Below are 20,908 nucleotides of genomic sequence, written 5' to 3'. Positions count from 1 at the left end.
TATAGACACTTATAGACACTTATTTCGAAATAGGGGGCCTCCAGCCCTTCCCAGGGTGCCCTGGTGGCCACAACCAGGAAAACTCCTCTCCTTCCCACCCTCCCCGGACCCCTTAAAGGGGTAGAGTCTGTTTGGCTACAGTGTCTGTGCCAGCTCCAGGACTACCAGCCCAGAGCCTGCAGTCGCTGCCCCTGACCCAGTTGCCTCAACATGAGCATGGCAGCCAGTGCCAGCCAGCCCTCCACCACTCCCCAGGAGCAGTCTGTAAGCTCCCAAGAGCCTGCCAGGAGCAAGAGAAGGCAGGCGCCTTCCTGATCCAGTGCGGAGATCATAGACCTGATTGAGTTTGTGGGGAATCCTCCAACGTCCATGATCTCCACACTAGACAGAGAAACACGGCTGTCTAGAGGTGGATGGCTGCCAGCCTGGCCACTAAAGGAGCAGGAGCAGGTGCGCATGAAAATAAAGGAGCTGCAGCAGGCCTATGCCAGGGCCACAGGGGGCAGCTCCCAACCAGGGGCAGACCCAGTCCCTTGCCCCTATTTTGATGCCATAGACTGCATCCTGGGGGTCTGGACAGTCTGTGCCCCCCAGGTGGTCATCAGCCCTGGGGCAGTTGGCCCTGGCCATGAGACCGAGGAGGAGGATGGCCAGGAGCTGCAGGAGCCTGGAGGGAGCATGCTGTTCACCCAGGACGCCTGAGCCGTCCCAGCGAGCCTGTTACTCAGAGTATCTATCACTCTCAGATCTTGTACTTCTGTCTTCCCTGCAGGGAGGCCTTGTAAACAAGTTCCAGCAGGTCTTAATGGGCTGCAGGGACCCAGATTAGCCTGCTATGTCCAGCAAGCTCTTAACTGGCTCCAGGTGCCTGCATGACTATCCTGCACTTGGCTCAGTCCTGTTTACTCAGGGAAGAGGAAACTGTTCATCCAGAACCCAGCATACCTTCCCTGCATTATAGTGGCCAGCTGGTCTGGTTTTTTCATAGTACACATGCTAGGTTTAGACAGGAACACTAAAATTATTAGTGTGTTCATTCAAGATGTTGAAACTCTCAACTACAGCAGTGCGGGTACCTTTGTTCTTGAATTATTTAGAACATTGAAAAATTTAGAAGGATCAGTATTCATGATGATGCAGATATAGCTTCTGCTTTTTGGTTTTGGTGGGGTTTTTTTGTTTTGTTTTTTTGATACCTGAAAGGCAATTATCACATAATTTGACTTCTGTAAAACATCATGTGCTAGCTATTTCAAGTTATGTGTGTTACATATACATGTAGATGCTGAACCCAACATCTGGATATCTTGTCTAGAATGTGAAGAAAAATACGTTTTGGGATTTTACCTGGCTCACAGAATTAAATTTCTGAGAAGGAAGAGCTTAGTGCGGGGAAGGGAAAGGACTTAGTAATCAGATTTTTAAACTAAGTTACCAACTTCACATTTACAGAAAGAATTCAGAAGCTACTATGGTAACCAGAAAACATTTGAAAAACATAATCCCAAGATCTGGTATACAAAATCAAGTTTTCCTTAGGGTTTATTTTCATGTACTCTAGTTGCAGCCAGCATTTTCTGGAAAAGTTATTAAGATATATACTTTTTAGTTCAGAACACTAAAAACAATCCCAAAACCTCTACAGGTATTTTTCATGCAACTTAGTATTTTCTTACAATTAGTAATGAGAACTGCATGTTAATTAGTGTTCTTGAGCTCATAATTCCAAGCGAAAAAGATGAACTAAAATGTCTTGGGAAAATGCCAGCTGTAACTGAAGCCTCTACTGGTTGAAATTACAATAAGTATTTTCACGTTACTTGTAGTACTACTACGGGAAGCACAACTGTTTAGTGCCCACATAAGATTCTTATGGTTGTTTTTTATCCACACTTAGATATATAAAGGGCTATTTACTTTTAGCTAAGTGGTGATCTTCATGTCTAAATGCAGGATTTTGTTATCATGTTAAGATATTCATGTTTGAAAATCATATTGTGTTACTTAATGTAATAAACTTTGTTGCTACCTCTTTAATTTTAAAGGGACAATTTGACTTACTTGTTTGTTCATAATCTTTCATTCATCATTATTAATGAACAAACAGTATAAGATGTTCATGCTTACAGTCTGATCAAGGCAAGACACTGGGCAGCAGTTCAGGAAATAGAGCCTATTTGGAAAGTATTTGTGAAGGGAACAAAATAGAAAGGATTCATAAAAAAAAACCTGGCTCTTTGAAAGAATTTGAAGTTCAGAGTATACTTCATGGAAAGGTTGTGGGAAAGTGTGCCAAGTTTAAGGGCACCTAGAAGCCCAGAGAAGAATGAGAGTAGCACTGGGGCGAGAAAAAAGAATAAAAGAAAATCAAAACACAGAAGTGGGCATGTAACAGACCGGGCCAGGTCTGGGCACTGCTGAGGGTGTCCGCTAAGGGCGAATTGCTCAAAACCAGGGCTGCCCTAGACTGGAGACCTTTACCAAACAGGTCACAAACGAGTCACACCAAGTGCTCCAGCCACCAATCCGGCCAGCAGGAAGCCTCACAAGCAAAACCCTTCTGACACCCCAGCTGTCCCTGAGCCACAATCAGCCCCGGGCCTACACACAGGTGAGGGGTTATAGGACCCAATCTCACCTACCCCAAACAGGTTCTTCCGGTCCCAAAGAATCAGCCACAGATCTCTCGTCAATTTACACTTTAAGTCTTACCCACAAGATCACACTGGGCCAGTCCTTTAGAATCTTAAATCTAAAGGTTTATTAATAAAGGAAAGTAAAGGTTGAGAGTAAGGTTATTAAGGAAATTACATTACGTACATCAATTACCAAGTTCTTGATGTAGGCTTTTAACAGAGATGTTACAGACTGCTAGCTTAGAAGTCTCCGGTGTACATCCTATGTCAGGATGGGTCAGCAATCCTTCCCGGCTCTCTGTCCCTTGCAAGGGATCAGTAGCAGAATTGAAGACAAGATGGAGTCCACCTCATGGCATTTTTACATCCATTCCTGGAACCTTCCAAGGTGGAGCGGGTCACATGGTCAAGTGATCTATCCCTTTGTCCCATGCCAGCAGCTATTAGATACTGACTGGTTTGCAGGTTTCCAGACACATTCCTCAGGTGTGTATTGGGCACCTTGAGAGCCATTGACCTTGGGGCCCTGCTAATTAGCATAGTACTTCTTTTCAATCCTTCTTTACAACAGGCAGTCCAGGCCCATTGTTCTGTCTCAGACAGAGAACATTCACAATACCAGCACAGAGTCCATAATCATAACTACACAAGTATATGAATAGCATACATAGAATCAGTAGAACATAAGCTTTCATTAGACACGTCACATGGCCCCCTGTGTATAGACTTTGGGGTAAACACCCCCTGTGGATGCAGCAGTGATCTGGCTGATCCCCTTAAAATCCAATGCCATGATAGGGCATGAGGAAGATTTACATACAACTCTGATGGTGAATACAGAGAACTTTAATGTGATAGAATATGAGAGTGGAAGGTAGTAAAAGTTTTCAAGGAGAAAGAAACTTGTTCTTAATGGTGGGAGGGGAAAATGATTTTAGTAGTGGTATTTTGAGAGGCTGGAAGGAGAACTGATCCAAGATAAGAGAATTAATCAAGTCATGGTTAAGGCTGTTAATAGTGGGGATGGAAATGAGGGAAGGGTCTATTTTTGGTGATATTAAAAAGGAAAATCATTCAGGCTTACTAAGGGGAACTAGTAAAGACAAGAGTCAATGATGACACTAACATTACAATCCTGGGAAATAAAAAAAATTATGCTCTTCTCAATGGTGATAAGGAATGTGGTGAAGAAGTATAAAGAGGAAGTCTGAGACCAGTTTTGATGAGACTGAGAATGAGGCAGGACACCAAGACGGGTGAAGTTGGTGAATGAAAATTAGGTGGCTCATTGGCAAAAAATATGTGATGCCATGGGCGCAGAGGATGTTGCTGAGAGAGAAAATACAAGAAAACATTCAGACTTGCATCAGAGTGAAATAGGAGAAAATAACTCATGAAAGATTTGGATGAAAGAGTTAATAACAAAGCCATAACCATGTGTATTTAAGTAAAGTAACTGAATGATAAACATAAAAACACAGGGCCATGGAAGCCAAGAGAAGGGAGAAAGCAAAAAGAAATCAAGGGCTGTGTCTAGACTACACCTCTCGGTCGACAGAGAGATGTAGATTAGGCACATTGAAATTGCTAATGAAATGGGGATTTAAATATCTCGTGCTTCATTAGCATAAACGTAGCCACCGCTTTTTTTGAAATGGAGCTTTTTTGAAAAAAAAGGCAGACTAGACATGGATCTTTCGAAAATACAACCCTTTTTCGAAAGATCCTGTAAACCTCATTTTATTTTCGAAAGATCCATGTCTATACTGCTTTTTTTTCCAAAAAAGCTCCATTTAGAAAAAAAGCGGCAGCCATGTTTATGCTAATGAAGCACAAGATATTTAAATCCCCGCTTCATTAGCAATTTTGATGTGCCTAATCTACATCTCTCTGTCGACAGAGGTGTAGTCTAGACATATCCAAGGAGGATAACATTATAGAAGTGTCCCTCTGACTTAGCTAGGAGAAGGTCACTAGTGACCTTGGGGAGAATGAATTGTAGTGGGAGGAGGTCAGATTTGAGGAGAATCAAAGAGAGATCTGAGAAAGAGAAAATCTATGTCACAAATATAGATATCATGCTCAAGGATTTTGATGACAAATGGAAGGGAAAAGAGAAAGGTAGTTATTGATGATGAGGATTGGGGATGAAGGAAAATGTCTCTACTCCTCTAAGATAGAGGATACAGGAACATATTGGAATCTAGAACCAAGATAAAGGAGAAAGATTGCAGATCTTAATTTTGGAAATGTGTACACAACAAAGAAAAATCTGTGGTTGGTCCATGCCAGCCAACTAGGACTCATGGGGCTTCTGCTTTGGGGCTCTTTCATTGCTGGAAACTTTAAGACCCAGTGAGGTGTCATAAATAGGAGCTGCTAAGGAGAGTCTGACTTACCTGAAGAGTGAAGAAAGGGTTAAGCAACTGGAGATGTACCTGCGGGAGGGTGCTCAGACAGTCAGCCAATGAAATGCAGATAGGAATTTCAAACCAAGAGAGAGAGGGGTTTTTCTTTCTTTCTTTCTTTCTTTCTTTCTTTCTTTCTTTCTTTCTTTCTTTCTTTCTTTCTTTCTTTCTTTCTTTCTTTCAGATCAGAGCAGTTTTTTTCCATGTATGGAGGGAGACGAGCTTTCCCAGGAATAGACTTCTTGAAATGTGTAAGTAGGGAAAAGTTTAGATAGTTTTGTTAGGGTTTATTGTTTTCCTTGTCTGGGGGTTTGGAAGTCATGTCTGAGCTGGCTAATTGTTTGTCTCTTTTGTAACTAAGGATTATAGTCCAGGGACTTTCCCTGAGTCTATGTCAATTCATGGCAATTTACCACCTAGTCAATTTACTATGCTTGCAACTATAGTTTTGTTTTGATAATAAAAGTGTTTTCCTTTTTGTTTTGATTAACTGGTATTGGTTGATTGTTGTGTCCTTAGGATTAAGTGCCTTGTTACCCCAGCAGAGTCCATTGTTCTCTGCAGATTCCCTCTGTTTGTTTTTCCAACACCAAGCAAAATGGAGGTTGGGAAGGGGGGAGAGCTTTGCCTTGGGTTGGAAGGGGGGGGGGCAGGTTGGCAGAATTCCCAAATGATGTCTTCCCTGGAAAAGGGTTTAATTTACCTTTTCTTTTATTCACTTGGATGGTGACAGCAAGCAATCAGTCTTTGTTTTTTAGAATCTCAGGGGGACTGAGATCGAACAAATTTGTATCGCCGAGTCACAGAGACAGGTTTTACAGTGTTATTTTACTAGCCGGCTCCCCATCTTGGAGTGTCAGGTTGGGGAACTGAACCATGACACAAGGTTAGAAGGTCTCAGAGCTCCTTTACCAGAGGTTGTGTCCCTAAGAAAAGTTACATTTGATTATGAATTCAAATTATTGTCCCTAAGTGGTGTCATGAAGTTGTTTCAATTGAAATGTTTGAATCAGTGCCATTTTCTCAACTGCCCTATTGCATTCCTATGAGCAACTTTGATATGAACCAGAATGCTGGACAGCTGTTGTCCCTTCTCTGTGACAGCTGCCCATCAGCTCTCTTTAAGGTCTGCTTCTCTGATACTCTGGAAGCCCTAGGAAGAACAGAAGAGCTTGGCTGTGTCTGCCAGAATCTAGGGAAGTATCTGACAAAGGATGGTTCTCTTCTCACACACAACAGGAAAAAGAAAAAAACAACTCTTGTCCCCTCCACCTCTCAGTCCTTTGTTCTAATGATGAGAATCTCTCTCTGCTTCCCTTCTCCCTCTAGGTAATTGGTTGGTAGATGCCAATGTCCTGGTGATTCAGCTTTCCATTGTCTTCTCATATATTCCATTGACATGGGCCAGTCTCATTCAGTCCGTTTTAATCACCCATTCAGTTCATTCAGACAGCTTGATGACAAATACATACCTATGTCTCTCAGCCTGCTTTGAAAGTAAACCAAATGCTATATCCCCCACTGAGTAACAATGCAAAACATAGGGGGAAACTCAGGCACATCTAGGATTCATTAAATTATTACAAAAAAATTTCACTTCATCATAAATGTCTTGTGATATTTGGTGTTATTTTTAAAGCCTTACTTCCTCAAGTCATTAAAATGTATTAAAATCTCACCAGATTTTTTGAATAAAAGATTTTAGTTCATGTGGTTGTAGAAAAGAATTGAAAATGTTCTAAATATCACGTAAATGCTAAAAAGTAAATAAAAGTATATAAACACAGATAAATAAAAAATAATGTATAAAGTTAAAAAAACCTCTTAATTAAGCTAGTTTCATGATCTAGGGTGAGCACAAAATAATTTCAAAACTCTTAAGGTTAGCAGTTCTTTGATTGTTGTCCTTTTTGAAATAATATATGTGGCCTGCTGGCTGAAAAGTTTAGATACCACTGGTCTAAGTAGTTCCTCTCCCACACGTCATCCCAGAAGGCTAGGGTGTTTCAGGTTGCAATCCATCCATCTGGACAACCTGATAAATTATCTAAAACAGCAGTTCCAGATGGGGACCAATTTTGACAATTCAGGAAGACTTGGTGACCCTGGGCAATTCAAAAAATGTGTGAATGGCTCCTTAAGAGCCACCTGGGGAGACACCTGGTGACCCTTTTGAAATGTAATAGCAACCCATATTTGGGTTCTGACCCATAGGTTGGGAAACCCTGATCTAAAAGAAGGTTACTTACCTCTACAGTAACTGACATTCTTAAAGATGAGTGTCCTCGTTGGTGCTCCACATTAGGCCAGTGCACCGCCGCCAAACCCAGTGACAGAGATTTTTGACAGCTGTACCCCTGAGCCGCACATGCGCCAGCCAAGACAGCCACATGCTCCCTAACTGCCTAGGCTGCACATGCACGAGCCTCCCCCTTACCCCCAGTTTCTTCTCTACCCCAGAGTTTGCTTCCAGATGAGCATAACTCTGAAGTAGAGGGGAGGAAGGGAGGGTACTGGAGCATCCACGGAGACACTCATCTCAAAGAACATCAGTTACTGTAGAGGTAGATAAACTCCTTTTTTTCAAGAGAGATGTCCCGTGGGTGCTCCACATTAGGTGACTACAAAGCCATGTCTCCTCAAGGAGGTAGGGACTTCGGGTCACGAAGGAAGGCATGGATAAGACAGATTTTGAGAATGCGAAGTTCGATAGAGGGCCCTGCAAGAGCATGTAGTGTTTTGCAAACGTGTGATCTGAGGACCATGTAGTGGCCGAACATATCCATTGCTACAGTCTCTGCAAGGATTGTGCACTGCCCTTATTGTGGTTTGCTATGGAGACAAAGAGTCTAGGAGAGGATCGGAAGGGCTTGGTGTATTGTAGGTAAAAATAAAGAGCTCTGTGGAGATCAAGGGTGTGCATCCTGATTTCAGAGTCATTCGCATGAGGCTTTGGAAAGAAGGTAGATAAATTAATGGTCTGGTTGAGGTGAAATGAGAAATATATCTTTGAGATGAATCTGGGATGGGTGTGTAATGTGACCTTGTCCTTAAAGAAAATGATATAGGGAGGATCAGCCATGAGGGCTGTGATTTCTCCAACTCTTTTAGCCGAGTTAATGGCAATGAGGAATGCTGTCTTCATGGACAACAAATAGTCTGGTAGCACTTTAAAGACTAACAAAACATGAAGATGGTATCATGAGCTTTCGTGGGCACAGCCTACTTTAGATGACCAGAGTCCTGGATGTGTAGGACCAAAATAAAGAGGGAGGAGAAGTGAAGGAATGAAAAAATGGGAGGGAGGGGGACAAGAAGAGGCAGTGGGTAAAAAATATATCAAGGGGAAAGCCAAGCAGGAATGTAATAGGAAAAACAAATAGTTTCTAAGTACCTAAAGGCTGGATAGTCAAAAGAGGCAAATAAGAACCATTAATTAGCAAACAACAAATGGTCAGGTAGCACTTAAAGACTAACAAAACAGGTAGATGGTATCATGAGATTCTACATAGACAAAGAACCATTGTCGCCTTCATTGTTTGGTAGGTTGATAATGACCCAGCCATCTAGTATCTTTATTCAGTCCATGGATCTGAGAAAAGAATTTGTGAATGAGTTGTAGTTCCAGTCCTTCCCTGTGTATTTGGCTTGTGGAATTGGTTTGTAACAAAACAGCTACTTGAAAATCTGTTAATATATGCCCAGGGAGATTAAAGTGTTCTCCAACAGGTTTTTGTATGTTCCCTTTGCGGATATCTGATTTGTGTCTATTAATTCTTTCCTGTAGGGACTGTCCAGTTTGTCCAATATATATTGCAGTGGGGCATTGCTGGCAATTGATGGCATAGATTAAATTACTGGATGTGCAGTTAAATGAGCCTCTGATTTGGTGGCTTATGTGGTTGGCTCCAGTAATGAATTCATTAGTATAGATATGTGGGCAGAGTTGGCACCGCAGCTGATTGCAGGGCTGGGTTCCTGGATGCTTATTATGCAGTTGTGTAGCATGGTTACCGGAAAAAAATAGTCTTGGGTTGGGAGGTTGTCTGTAAATGAGAATAGGTCTTTCCTCCAAGGCCTTGTAAGGTGAGAAATCACTGCAGGCTCTGCTTCTCAGCTTTGCTAGCCCCTGGTGCACTGAGGATGAACAGGAAATTAAGCATATGCTCAGTGGCAGAGTTACAATAACACAGAGGTTTGGTATAATCTATTGAAATGAAACAGTGTCATTGCACAGACTGTGCCCCCTGGAAAGAAAAAGAAAGGGAGCTCTCTGAAATCTTTCTTCCTGCTTGATTTGATCAACTTAAAGGTAAATTTAACAGCAGAGGACTAGCGGAGCACTAGTGTAGCGCCTATCAAAGTTAATTCGACCTAACGTCTGTTAGTTCGAATTAACTTTGTAGTGTAGACATAACCTTATAGAGTCGGTGTTATGCCCAGGTCACTAGGAAGGCATCGCCCAAGAACCTTGCCAATGCCTGCCCTAGAACAGTAATGTTGGCATTGTTTGTTCATGGTGGTGAATAAGTCTATGATTGATCGGCCCCAGTGGTGGAAAATGTCAGACAGAATGTTGGGGTTTAGTTGGTATTCTTTTTCCAGAGGAAGCGCTCTGCTTAGGGCATCGTCAGTATTATTGAGTATGCCCAGGAGGTTGACTGCTGTGATATTGATATTGTGCCTTATGCATCAATTCCATAATGCGACAGCCTCCGAGCAGAGTGTGTGAGAGCATGCGCCTCCTTGTCAATTGATGTAGAACATCATGGCTATTTTGTTGTTGTATAGTCGGATCTGGTAATTGGCTAGAAGGGGCAGGAATTCTTTGCATGCGAAGCGAACAGCCCTCAGCTCCAAGATGTTTATGTGAAGGAGTTTTTCTGTTTGAGACCATAGGCCCCAAGTGATGTGTTGACCGATGTGAGCTCCCCATCCCAACAGGGAAGCGTTCGTGATCATGGAGATTGTAGGCTCTGGAGTGCGGAAGGGGAGGCCCACGAGTAAATTGCAGGGATCTGACTGAGCTCCCTGGCAGAGTTCTTATAGTCCTAGCCACGCCCCTTGGCTTCCGGTCAGGTGAGGGGGCGGGGCTAGGCTGTGCCCAAAATGGCTCCCAGAGGGGTTCCTCCGCTTCCGGCTCAGCGGGTGGCCACTCCGCCCCACTACATCTCCATTTTCCAAAGTGTGGAGTGCGCTTTCAGGGAGAGACGGCACAATTAGCTCATGTGGAGAGGTAGATGGAAGATGTATTAAAAATTACTGTGTCTTTAACAACACATGGTAGACACAATTGATTTCATTTTCAGTTTTCAAAAGGTTCATGGAATCATAGAACAGCAAGGAGCCTCGAAAGATCATCAAGTCCAGTCCCCTGCACTCATGGCAGGACCAAGCACCATCTAGATCAACCCTGACAGGTGTTTGTCTATCCTTCTCTTAAAAAGCTCCAATGATGGAGATTCTATAACCTCCCTAGTTTGGGAAAGACTTCAGTATGTATATAGAATAGTATTACATCAATAATTTCTGTTTATCCATTCAATGCATATAGCCCGTCTTTCCTCACATAGTACTGTTGTTAATTTAATACAGGCAGTACATCATTCCATTTCTTCTAATTCTTTTATTCTGGTCAACCACATTTCTATAGATGGTATTTGTTCCTGCAACCATAATGATAAATTACATTTAGTGGTTGCAGTCACAAAAATTCTAAACAGGTTTGTTTTAATTTAAACAATATAAGATATTTTCCTACCCCTATAGCAATGGGAATTTGGGGGGATGTGTGTCTGCAATGTCTCTTGTATTAATTTTCTAACATCAGACCAGAAGTTGATGCATTACTAATGTTTTTACAAGATATAAATATTATTGGGTTCCTGGTATCAGCATTTGACCTGCAATTAATTCCTTTGTATTTTCATATGATATCATAGAGGATTTGAGTTTTGCTTTTGTGGTGTATGATGTCACAGAATTCCGGGAAGGAATTATTTCTTTGCAAGTCATGTAGTTCATCTGTTCTATTTATAGCTTGATATATAGCTTTCATAATTACAACCATCTGCTCTGAACCGGGCCCCCGTTACTCTTTTTCCCCCTCCCTCACATTAAGTTAATCTGAAAGAATGACTTCATATACATATGGAAAGAGTGTTGCTAACAAAACCAAGATCAGCTTTGAAAGCTACCAGCAGAATCTTTATAGTAGGCATTGAGATCCTGTCTAAAATCATTTTAATTTTTTTCATTTCCAAGCTGTCAGAACAGCTGCTCAGTGAAGTTTTGTATGTAACGTGCTCGCGCGCGCGCACACACACACACACACACACACACACACACACACACACACACACGAAAAGAAAAGAACAGGGACCTTATTGTTTGGCTGGAGTTTTTTCTCTTGCTTTGTGCCTTATATCTATGTGTGTGGTACAAGCCGGGGAGTGAAGAGGAGGAGGGGGATTATGGTTGCAATTAACATTCCATAATCACATCCCATTTAACAGTTTAAATTTTTATTGACTTATATTTCCTACACTAGCTCTGTTGGAATTTGCCGTATGTGGGAACACTTTAGTTGAATATATTTGAACTGGAAAGTAGAAATCATATTATAAAGAAATGGTTTTGTTTAAAACACCATTCTATTCTGAAAAATGAATTTGTGAAAATGGCATTTGGTGTTTCCACATTACGGTATCAATAATTTCCAGATCAGATTTGCTCACTTTATATGTAAGTAGACTGTAAGGGGAGTTCTCACTGCCAGCTCCACAGTCTGCGTTGTGTATGGGAAATAAGCTCTTCTCTTTGTGACTTGTGCATCACCATCAGCAATAGGGACTCAGTAGATCAACATGCTGTCTTGTGCTATCCAAGACTCTTGAAATTATGCCCTCAGTTACACCTCTGTTGCCCTGTGGCCATCAATGGATAAACAGATGTCACTGAGGACATAATTTGAAAACAGTGGGGTTCTAGTGGTTGCCACGCAAATGAAACTTGTTTAATAATTCAGTTGATAATGTATAAGCCAGAAAATTATGCACTTCATTCCAGATCTTTGAGTAGTAAAATCATACTTTTTCCACTACAATGATTCTAACTCTTCAGTTTTCATAGAAACAGAATTGGTGAAATAAAGAAGGTACAGTTTAACATTTATTATTTCACAGTGTAGTCACACCTTTAGAAAAAATACTTAAAATATATTTGGTCATCAACCATTGCATGAACAGTGACATTTTCCCTTATCTCTCTCTTCTCACTCTTTTATTTATATATATAAACACCAGTTAATTTAACAATGTACAAAGACGATTGCCTTGATTTTTTAAAATCCTTAGTACAAATGGCCAGTTGTAACAAAAGCATAGTGCAGTGGTAAAGCACAGGAATGTGAATTCACAGTTCTATACGCCCTTTTTTCATAGTCACAAATAATTGAGGGTAGAGTTAGCTTGCAAACTCAAATTAAGGCGATTTTATATTTAGCTACCTTATTATGCCTACACATCAAATAAGTCTTGTTGCATCTACTACTGTTTGCAAGTGACAATACAAGAAAACTTATTTAAATATCAGAGCTTTATTCTCACTACCAGCCGATAAACTGGAGGTGATAATATTTCTTGACAAAGATTTTGTGAGTGTTACTGTTTGTAATAATAGCTTTGAAGGCATTTTAGATGTAAAAAGATATTATTAAATATATAATAAGAAACCAAACATCAAATAATGGTACTTTACCATTTGGGATCGTCAGTTTTCTAGTTATAAGGTTCTCTGTTCTGATTTTCAGAAATACTGAGCAGCTGTAACTCCACTAAAATCAGAGGTCAGCTCCTTTGGAAATCAGTCCATACATTTCCACTTGTCAGTGTGCCATTAGTTAGAGAATTATTACAACAGTCAACCAAATAGTAAACTATGAAGTTCCATCCTTTGTAAAATGATTTGTCCAAATTATACTTCTGTCTGTATCAGCTGAGTCAGACATTTTTTTGGTAACTAAGAACACTGAAAATGTAACAACTTGTTACATAATTTTTTATTCAAATGTCAGTTGTCAGTGGTGAGTATCTAGTCAGAAGCATGTCACAAATGGGAAAGTTGTGGTAATTGCACTAAAAAACGCAGCCAAGTTTCTGTATGAAGCAGTGTCTGAATTAACATGTTGTCAGGAAATTGAAGTGCTGCACTGTAGTTCTGTGTATTAATTAAGTCATAATACTAATTTATATTTGTAGAAAACTACATTTTCTACCCCTTGTAATTTTATAGATATCAAATTAATTAATTAAAACAAAACTTCTTATTCTGTATTCTAGTACAGATTTTAAAAAAGAACAGTTATGGAATTTGATCTGCCTTTTCTCCATCTCTCCTCATTTTAAAAATCAATATTGAAGACATTCTGCACAAAAGAGTGTGCTTCATAACCAAGCACAGTTTATAAAACAAGAGAGCATAACCAACCATACTATACAAAATGGGATGTTTAAGTACAGTAGTTGAGGGAATGTATTCCAAATTTTTTAGCCCCGCTGATCACACTATAAAATTATATGAAGTGAAATTAGAGGATGATATTTTTCCACATTTTTTCCATTCAATGGTTTTGAAAAGATTCCATTAGTCTGCTATTTTTCTTATTGCTCAAATTCATCAGCTCCATAAATACTAAAAACATACACATTTGCGTATAGACCTGTCTCTGCACAAATTAACTGTGTCATTGGTTGAAACTGTCTTCTGTTATAATATGACACCCCCTAACCACATTCATAGTGAGAGCTAACCTCTTAGGGTACGTCTACACTACAACGTTAATTCGAACTAACTTAGTTCGAATTAGTTAATTCGAACTAAGCTAATTTGAACTAACGCATCTAGAACTAAAAACTAGTTCGAATTAGCGTTTTGCTAATTCGAACTAGCGCGTCCACATTAAGTGGACCCTGAACCAGGCTTAAGGATGGCCAGAAGCAGTGCCGGCAGGGCATCAGAGGAGGACTTAGAGCGTGGAGATGCTGTCTCAGGCTAGCCGAGGGCTGTGCTTAAAGGGTCCCGACCCCCACCCCAGACAGACAGTTCTCAGGGGTGCCCCGCTTGCAAAGCAGTCCTGGCTTGGATTGTCCGGACTACCCACACTGGACACATCACAGCACTCGGCCATCAGCCCGGCTGCACTTGCCGCAGGCTGCCATCTGGGGAGAGGGGGCAATTGGGGGGCTGCAGGAGATCTTCCACCCCCAGAAGCCCGCAGAGCCAGCCCAGTCCTCCCCATCAGGGGCTCGTGCCCCATTCCTCCCTCACCTCCTTCCACTTACCCTTCCCTAGCCCCTCTTTTTGATGTACAAAATAAAGATAACATGTCTTCCAAAATGGAATCTGTCTTTATTGAACAAAACTGGGAGAGACTGGGAAAAGGAGGTGGGAGAGGGGAAGAGAGAGGCTGGGAGAGGGGAGGGCAACTAAAATGATCAGGGGTTGGGAACAGGTCCCATATGAAGAGAGGCTAAAGAGACTGGGACTTTTCAGCTTAGAAAAGAGGAGACGGAGGGGGGACAGGATAGAGATCTCTAAAAGCAGGAGTTGGGTGGAGAGGGTGCATACAGAAAAGTTCTTCATTAGTTCCCATAAAGAAGGACTAAAGGACACCAAAGGAAAGGAATGGGTAGCAGGCTTCAAACTACTAACAGAAAGTTGTTCTTCACAAAGCAAAGAGTCAACCTGTGGAACTCCTTGCTGCAGGAGGCTGTGAAGGCTAGAACTAGAACAGAGATTAAAGGGAAGTGAGATCAAGTGATGGAGGTTGGGTCCATGGAGTGGTATTAGCCAGGGGGTAGGAGTGGTGTCCCTGCCCAAGGTTTGTGGAAGGCTGGAGAGGGATGGCACGAGACAAATGGCTTGGTCACTGTCTTCGGTCCATCCCCTCCAGGGTTCCTAGGGTTGGCTGCTGTCGGCAGACAGGCTACTGGGCTAGATGGACCTTTGGTCTGACCCAGGACGGCCATTGTAAGTTCAGGGCTCAGGGTCGGGAGTCTCAGTAGACCCCCTTGATTCTCTTGCACACCTGCTCCTGGGTGGCCAGGCTGGCAGCTATCCTGCCCAAGCCGGCCACTTTCCTGTGCCTAGTGCGGAGATCGTGGACGAGGTCCACAATGTCCGCACTAGCCCAGGCGGGTGCCCGCCTCTTGCGGTCCCGGGCAAGCTCCTGGGAGCCACCAGCCTGGTCCCGGGAAGAGGGGAAGGGCTGGGGGGCATCGGGTGGGTGGCTCGATCCGTGCCAGGTGCAGGGTCTGCTGGCTGGGTGCTGGTAGGCTTGCACCTGGCATGGGCACCGTAGCCGGCCCGTGCCCCTTTAAGAGGTCCGGGGCCAGGAGGGGGGCAGTAGAGTTTCCCTGGTGTTGGCCAGAGTGGCCACCAGGGAAACCTGGGAAGGGCTAGCCTCCCACTAGTTCGAATTAAGGGGCTACACACCCCTTAATTCGAACTAGCTAGTTCGAACTAGGCTTAATCCTCGTGGAATGAGTATTACCTAGTTCGAACTAAGCGCTCCGTTAGTTCGAATTAAATTCGAACTAACGGAGAGCTGGTGTAGCGCCTATGAAAGTTAGTTCGAACTAACGTCCGTTAGTTCGAACTAACTTTGTAGTGTAGACATACCCTTACTTTCTTCAGAGGAGTAGCCAAGTTAGTCTGTAACTGGAAAAACTTAAAAACAACGAATAGTCTAGCAGTACCTTGGAGACTATCAAAACATGTAGATGGTATCATGAGCTTTTGTGTGTACAACCCACTTCTTCAGGTGACAGGAGTATTAAAAGTCCAGATCCAAGAATAAAAAAGGGAAGGCGGATGGGAAAAGGATGGGGGGGAAAGGAAAAAAAATTTAAAAATTGTGAATTGGATTGTTCTAGTTACAAGAAGCTGATAAGAACAATTTGCACCTTCTCTAGGTACCCATTGTTTAGTTGGTTAAGTTATTAGGATGTGGAAGGTAGTGTGCCAGACGATACCTTTATTCATTCCTCCCTGATAGGAATCAAACTTGTAAATGAAATTAAGTTCCAACCCTTCCCTGTGTATTTGGCTTGTGGAATTGACCTGAAGCAACATGGTGACTTTGAGATCCATTAATGAGTGCCTCTAGCTTCCATCCTAGACTCATTTCTCAATCTATTGATTACAGCCAAGCCCTAAGATACAACCAGATTTGCTCCAACCCCATAGAGACAAAAACCTATAGAGCATTCTTAAAACTAAAATACCCACCCGGAGAAGCAAAAAAATAGATCGACAGAGCCAGAAGAGTACCCAGACATGAACTACTTCGAGACAGGCCAAGAAGAGGAAACAACAGAATCCACTTGTCATCACCTATAGTCCACAATTTAAACCCCTCCAACATATATCAACATTGTACAACCTATTCTGACCCCTCACTCTCACAGGCCTTGGGGGAAAGGCCAAACCTCACCTACAGACAACCCCCTAACCTCAAACAAATTCTTTCCAGTAACCACGCAGCACACCTCCATCATAATCATCCAGGAACCCACCCCTGAAATCAGTCCCAGTGCCAACTCTGCCCACACATCTGCACAAGTGATTTTATCACTGGATCCAACCACATCAGCCACTATATCAGAGGCTCATTTAACTGCGCATCCACTAATGTGATCTATGCCATTAAATGCCATCAGTGCCCTTCTGCCATGTATATTGGCCAAAATGGACAGTCTCTATGGGAAAGAATTAATGGATACAAATCAGATATACAAAAAGGCAACACACAGAAACCTGTTGGAATCATAGAATCATAGAATACTAGGACTGGAAGGGACCTCGAGAGGTCATCGAGTCCAGTCCCCTGCCCTCATGGCAGGACCAAATACTGTCTAGACCATCCCTGATAGACATTTATCTAACCTACTCTTAAATATCTCCACAGATGGAGATTCCACAATCTCCCTGGGCAATTTATTCCAGTGTTTGACTACCCTGACAGTTAGGAACTTTTTCCTAATGTCCAACCTAAACCTCCCTTGCTGCAGTTTAAGCCCCTTGCTTCTTGTTCTATCCTCAGAGGCCAAGACGAACAAGTTTTCTCCCTCCTCCTTATGACACCCTTTTAGATATCTGAAAACTGCTGTCATGTCCCCCCTCAATCTTCTCTTTTCTAAACTAAACAAACCCAATTCCTTCAGCCTTCCCTCATAGGTCATGTTCTCTAGACCTTTAATCATTCTTGTTGCTCTTTTCTGGACCCTCTCCAATTTCTCCACATCTTTCTTGAAATGCAGTGCTCAGAACTGAACACAATACTCCAAATGATGCCTAACCAGCACAGAGTAGAGCTGCAGAATGACTTCTCGTGTCTTGCTCACAACACACCTGTTAATGCATCCCAGAATCATGTTTGTTTTCTTTGCAACAGCATCACATTGCTGACTCATATTCAACTTGTGGTCCACTATAACCCCTAGATCCCTTTCTGCTGTATTTCTTTCCAGACCGTCGCTTCCCATTCTGTATGTATGAAACTGATTGTTCCTTCCTAAGTGGAGCACTTTGCATTTGTCTTTATTAAATTTCATCCTATTTATCTCAGACCATTTCTCCGATTTGTCCAGGTCATTTTGAATTATGACCCTATCCTCCAGATTAGTCGCAATCCCTCCCAGCTTGGTATCATCTGCAAACTCAATAAGCGTACTTTCTATACCAATATCTAAATCGTTGATGAAGATATTAAAGGGAGCAGGTCCCAAAACAGACCCCTGTGGAACCCCACTTGTTATGCCTTTCCAGCAGTATTGTGAACCATTAATAACTACTCTCTGAGTACGGTTATCCAGCCAGTTATGCACCCACCTTATAGTAGCCCCATCTAAGTTGTATTTACCTAGTTTATTGATAAGAATATCATGCGAGACCGTATCAAACGCCTTACTAAAGTCTAGGTATACCACATCCACCTCTTCTCCCTTATCCACAAGACTCATTAGCCTATTAAAGAAAGCTATCAGATTGGTTTGACATGATTTTGATTTGTTCTTTACAAATCCATGATGGCTGTTCCTTATCACCTTGCCACTTTCCAAGTGTTTACAGATTATTTCCTTAATTACTTGCTCCATTATCTTTCCTGGCACAGAAGTTAAACTAACTGGTCTGTAGTTTCCTGGGTTGTTCTTATTTCCCTTTTTATAGATGGGCACTATATTTGCCCTTTTCCAGTCCTCTGGAATCTCTCCTGTCTCCCATGATTTTCCAAAGATGATAGCTAGAGGCTCAGATACCTCCTCTATCAGCTCCTTGAGTATTCTGGGATGCTTTTCATCAGGCCCTGGTGACTTGCAGGCGTCTAACTTTTCTAGGTGATTTTTAACTTGTTCTTTTTTTTATTTTACCTTCTAAAACTACCCCCTTCCCACTAGCATTCACTATGTTAGGCATTCCTACAGACTTCTCGGTGAAGACCGAAACAAAGAAGTCATTGAGCATCTCTGCCATTTCCAAGTTTCCTGTTACTGTTTCTCCCTCCTCACTGACCAGTGGCCCTACCCTCTCCTTGATCTTCCTCTTGCTTCTAATGTATTTATAAAATGTCTTCTTGTTTCCCTTTATTCCCATAGCTAGTTTGAGCTCATTCTGTGCCTTTGCGTTTCTAATCTTGCCCCTGCATTCCTGTGCTGTTTGCCTATATTCATCCTTTGTAATTTGTCCTACTTTCCATTTTTTATATGACTCCTTTTTTATTTTTAGATCATGCAAGATCTTGTGGTTAAGCCAAGGCGGTCTTTTCTATCTTTCCAACACATCGGAATAGCTTGCTTTTGGGCCCTTACCAATGTCCCTTTGAAAAACTACCAACTCTCCTCAGTTGTAGTCTCCTATGTCCATCTCCACCTCACTCCAAGTGTGTTCATTTTTATGAACTGGTTTATCGCGGCTAAAAGTATGTGTCGCTTGTTGTCGTTTGCGAATAATGTTAGTCTGTGTGTTGTTGCGGAAGCTTTGTATATAGAAATCCAGATTGTAATTCCGACCGTCAGGGAGAGTCTATATAGAATTAATTTTCCTTCGATACAACAGCATCTGCTCTAATCCCACTGACAGAGACCAGAAACTTCAGGATCTCTACCAAGCATTTATAAACCTCAACTACCCACCCGGAGAAATAAAAAAGGAAATTGAAAGAGCCAGACGAATACCTAGAAACCATCTACTTCAAGACAGACCGAAGAAAACCAACCATAGAACACCACTTGTCATCACTTACAGCCCACAACTTAAACCTGTCCAACACATTACCAATAAACTACAGCCTATACTGGAACAGGATACTAAACTCCAAGAAGCTCTGGGAGACAGACCCATAGTCTCCTATAGACAACCACCTAACCTCAAGATGATTCTTACCAACAACCACAGGACATACCCCACTAATACCAACCCTGGTACCTTCCCTTGCAACAAACCCCGTTGCCAGCTTTGTCCACATATTCACTCTGCTGATACCATTATTGGACCTAACCAAGTGAGTTATAAGGAATATTCCTTCTCATCCAGAATATAATTTATGCTATCATGTGCCAAAAGTGTCCATCTGCTATGTACATTGGACAAACGTCTCAGACACTTCGCCAAAGAATCAATGCCCACAAAACAGATATTAGACAGGATCACAAAGAAAAAACAGTTTCTTGCCATTTCAACCAGAAAGGACATTGTCTCAACGACTTGATTACCTGCATCCTGCTTCAAAGACCTTTTAAGACTACACTTGAAAGAGAATCCTCTGAACTGTCATTCATGCTTAAATGCGACACTTTACACCTAAGCTTAAACAAAGACATCAATTATCTTACCCATTACAAAGATAGCTTCCCCAATTATCACCTCTAATATCATTAGCTCACAGACATTTACCTTCCCCCCCCCCCCATCTCCCTTCTGCTCTGAAATTTGATTTGTCCTTTTCATATGTGTTCATTTTTTTAATTGTATCCTTTGGTATATATGGTTGTAACAATTTTCTTCCACTATTTGATCTGAAGAAGTGGGTCTGGCCCACGAAAGCTCATCACCTAATAAACCATCTTGTTAGTCTTTAAAGTGCTACATAGTCCTGTTTTTTGTTTCAGCTGCACCAGACTAACATGGCTACATTTCGATCATTATTAGTCTCGGTTACACTCAGCTGACTCCTGGGGAGGCGGCTTCATTGCAATAGAGGCTGGCAGTCCTGCTCGCAGGGAGGCTTCGCTGCAGGCTTTATACTGCAGAGCCGGTAGTGCAGGTAGCTGTGTATCCACTGAGATTTTCAGCATTTACACGGTTACCCTAATGCATGATTTTTAACATCCTTAGTCCCAGTGATTTCAGTGGAAATTCTCATATGTGTTACTGGTATACTAAAGGGAATTAATAGGGTACAACGTAGGCCTTTCTTTGCAGAGATTTATAAGATAAATAAATCTAGTTTAGTCAGTCTTGGTGTTACTGCAGTTATTTTGTGCAATTTTCTTTAGTCAAGTTAGTAATCTTTTCTTCACAGACTCCAATGAACCAAGCCTCAACTCGTTCTCACTGCATCTTCACCATTCACATCTCAAGCAAGGAACCAGGATCTGCAACTATTCGACGCTCCAAACTGCACTTGGTAGACCTGGCTGGTTCAGAGCGTGTTGCAAAGACTGGAGTTGGAGGCCAGCTCCTGACAGAAGCCAAATATATTAATCTGTCATTACTCTACTTGGAACAGGTAAAATTAGCAGAGCATGACATTTCTTATTCAAATTCAAAATTTTCAAACCTTCCCCTCCACTTCGTATTTACATT

The 20,908-nt window shown here is 42.0% G+C and overlaps 1 protein-coding gene across 7 annotated transcripts in view; it reads left to right on the top strand.

The window, feature by feature from the left end:
* Positions 1 to 20,908, top strand: part of KIF6 (kinesin family member 6) — a 367,777-nt gene that overhangs the window by 104,024 nt on the left and 242,845 nt on the right. For all 7 annotated transcript variants that reach the window (XM_075925092.1, XM_075925089.1, XM_075925088.1 and 4 more), the window contains one exon: positions 20,625 to 20,831. In XM_075925092.1, the coding sequence (XP_075781207.1) occupies positions 20,625 to 20,831 (207 nt within the window). The remainder of the gene's footprint in view (positions 1 to 20,624; positions 20,832 to 20,908) is intronic.

This window comes from Pelodiscus sinensis, chromosome 3 (genome assembly GCF_049634645.1).
Source record: "Pelodiscus sinensis isolate JC-2024 chromosome 3, ASM4963464v1, whole genome shotgun sequence".
In the NCBI taxonomy this organism is placed as follows: Eukaryota; Metazoa; Chordata; order Testudines; family Trionychidae; genus Pelodiscus; species Pelodiscus sinensis.
This window is presented reverse-complemented; position numbering and strand designations above follow the sequence as displayed.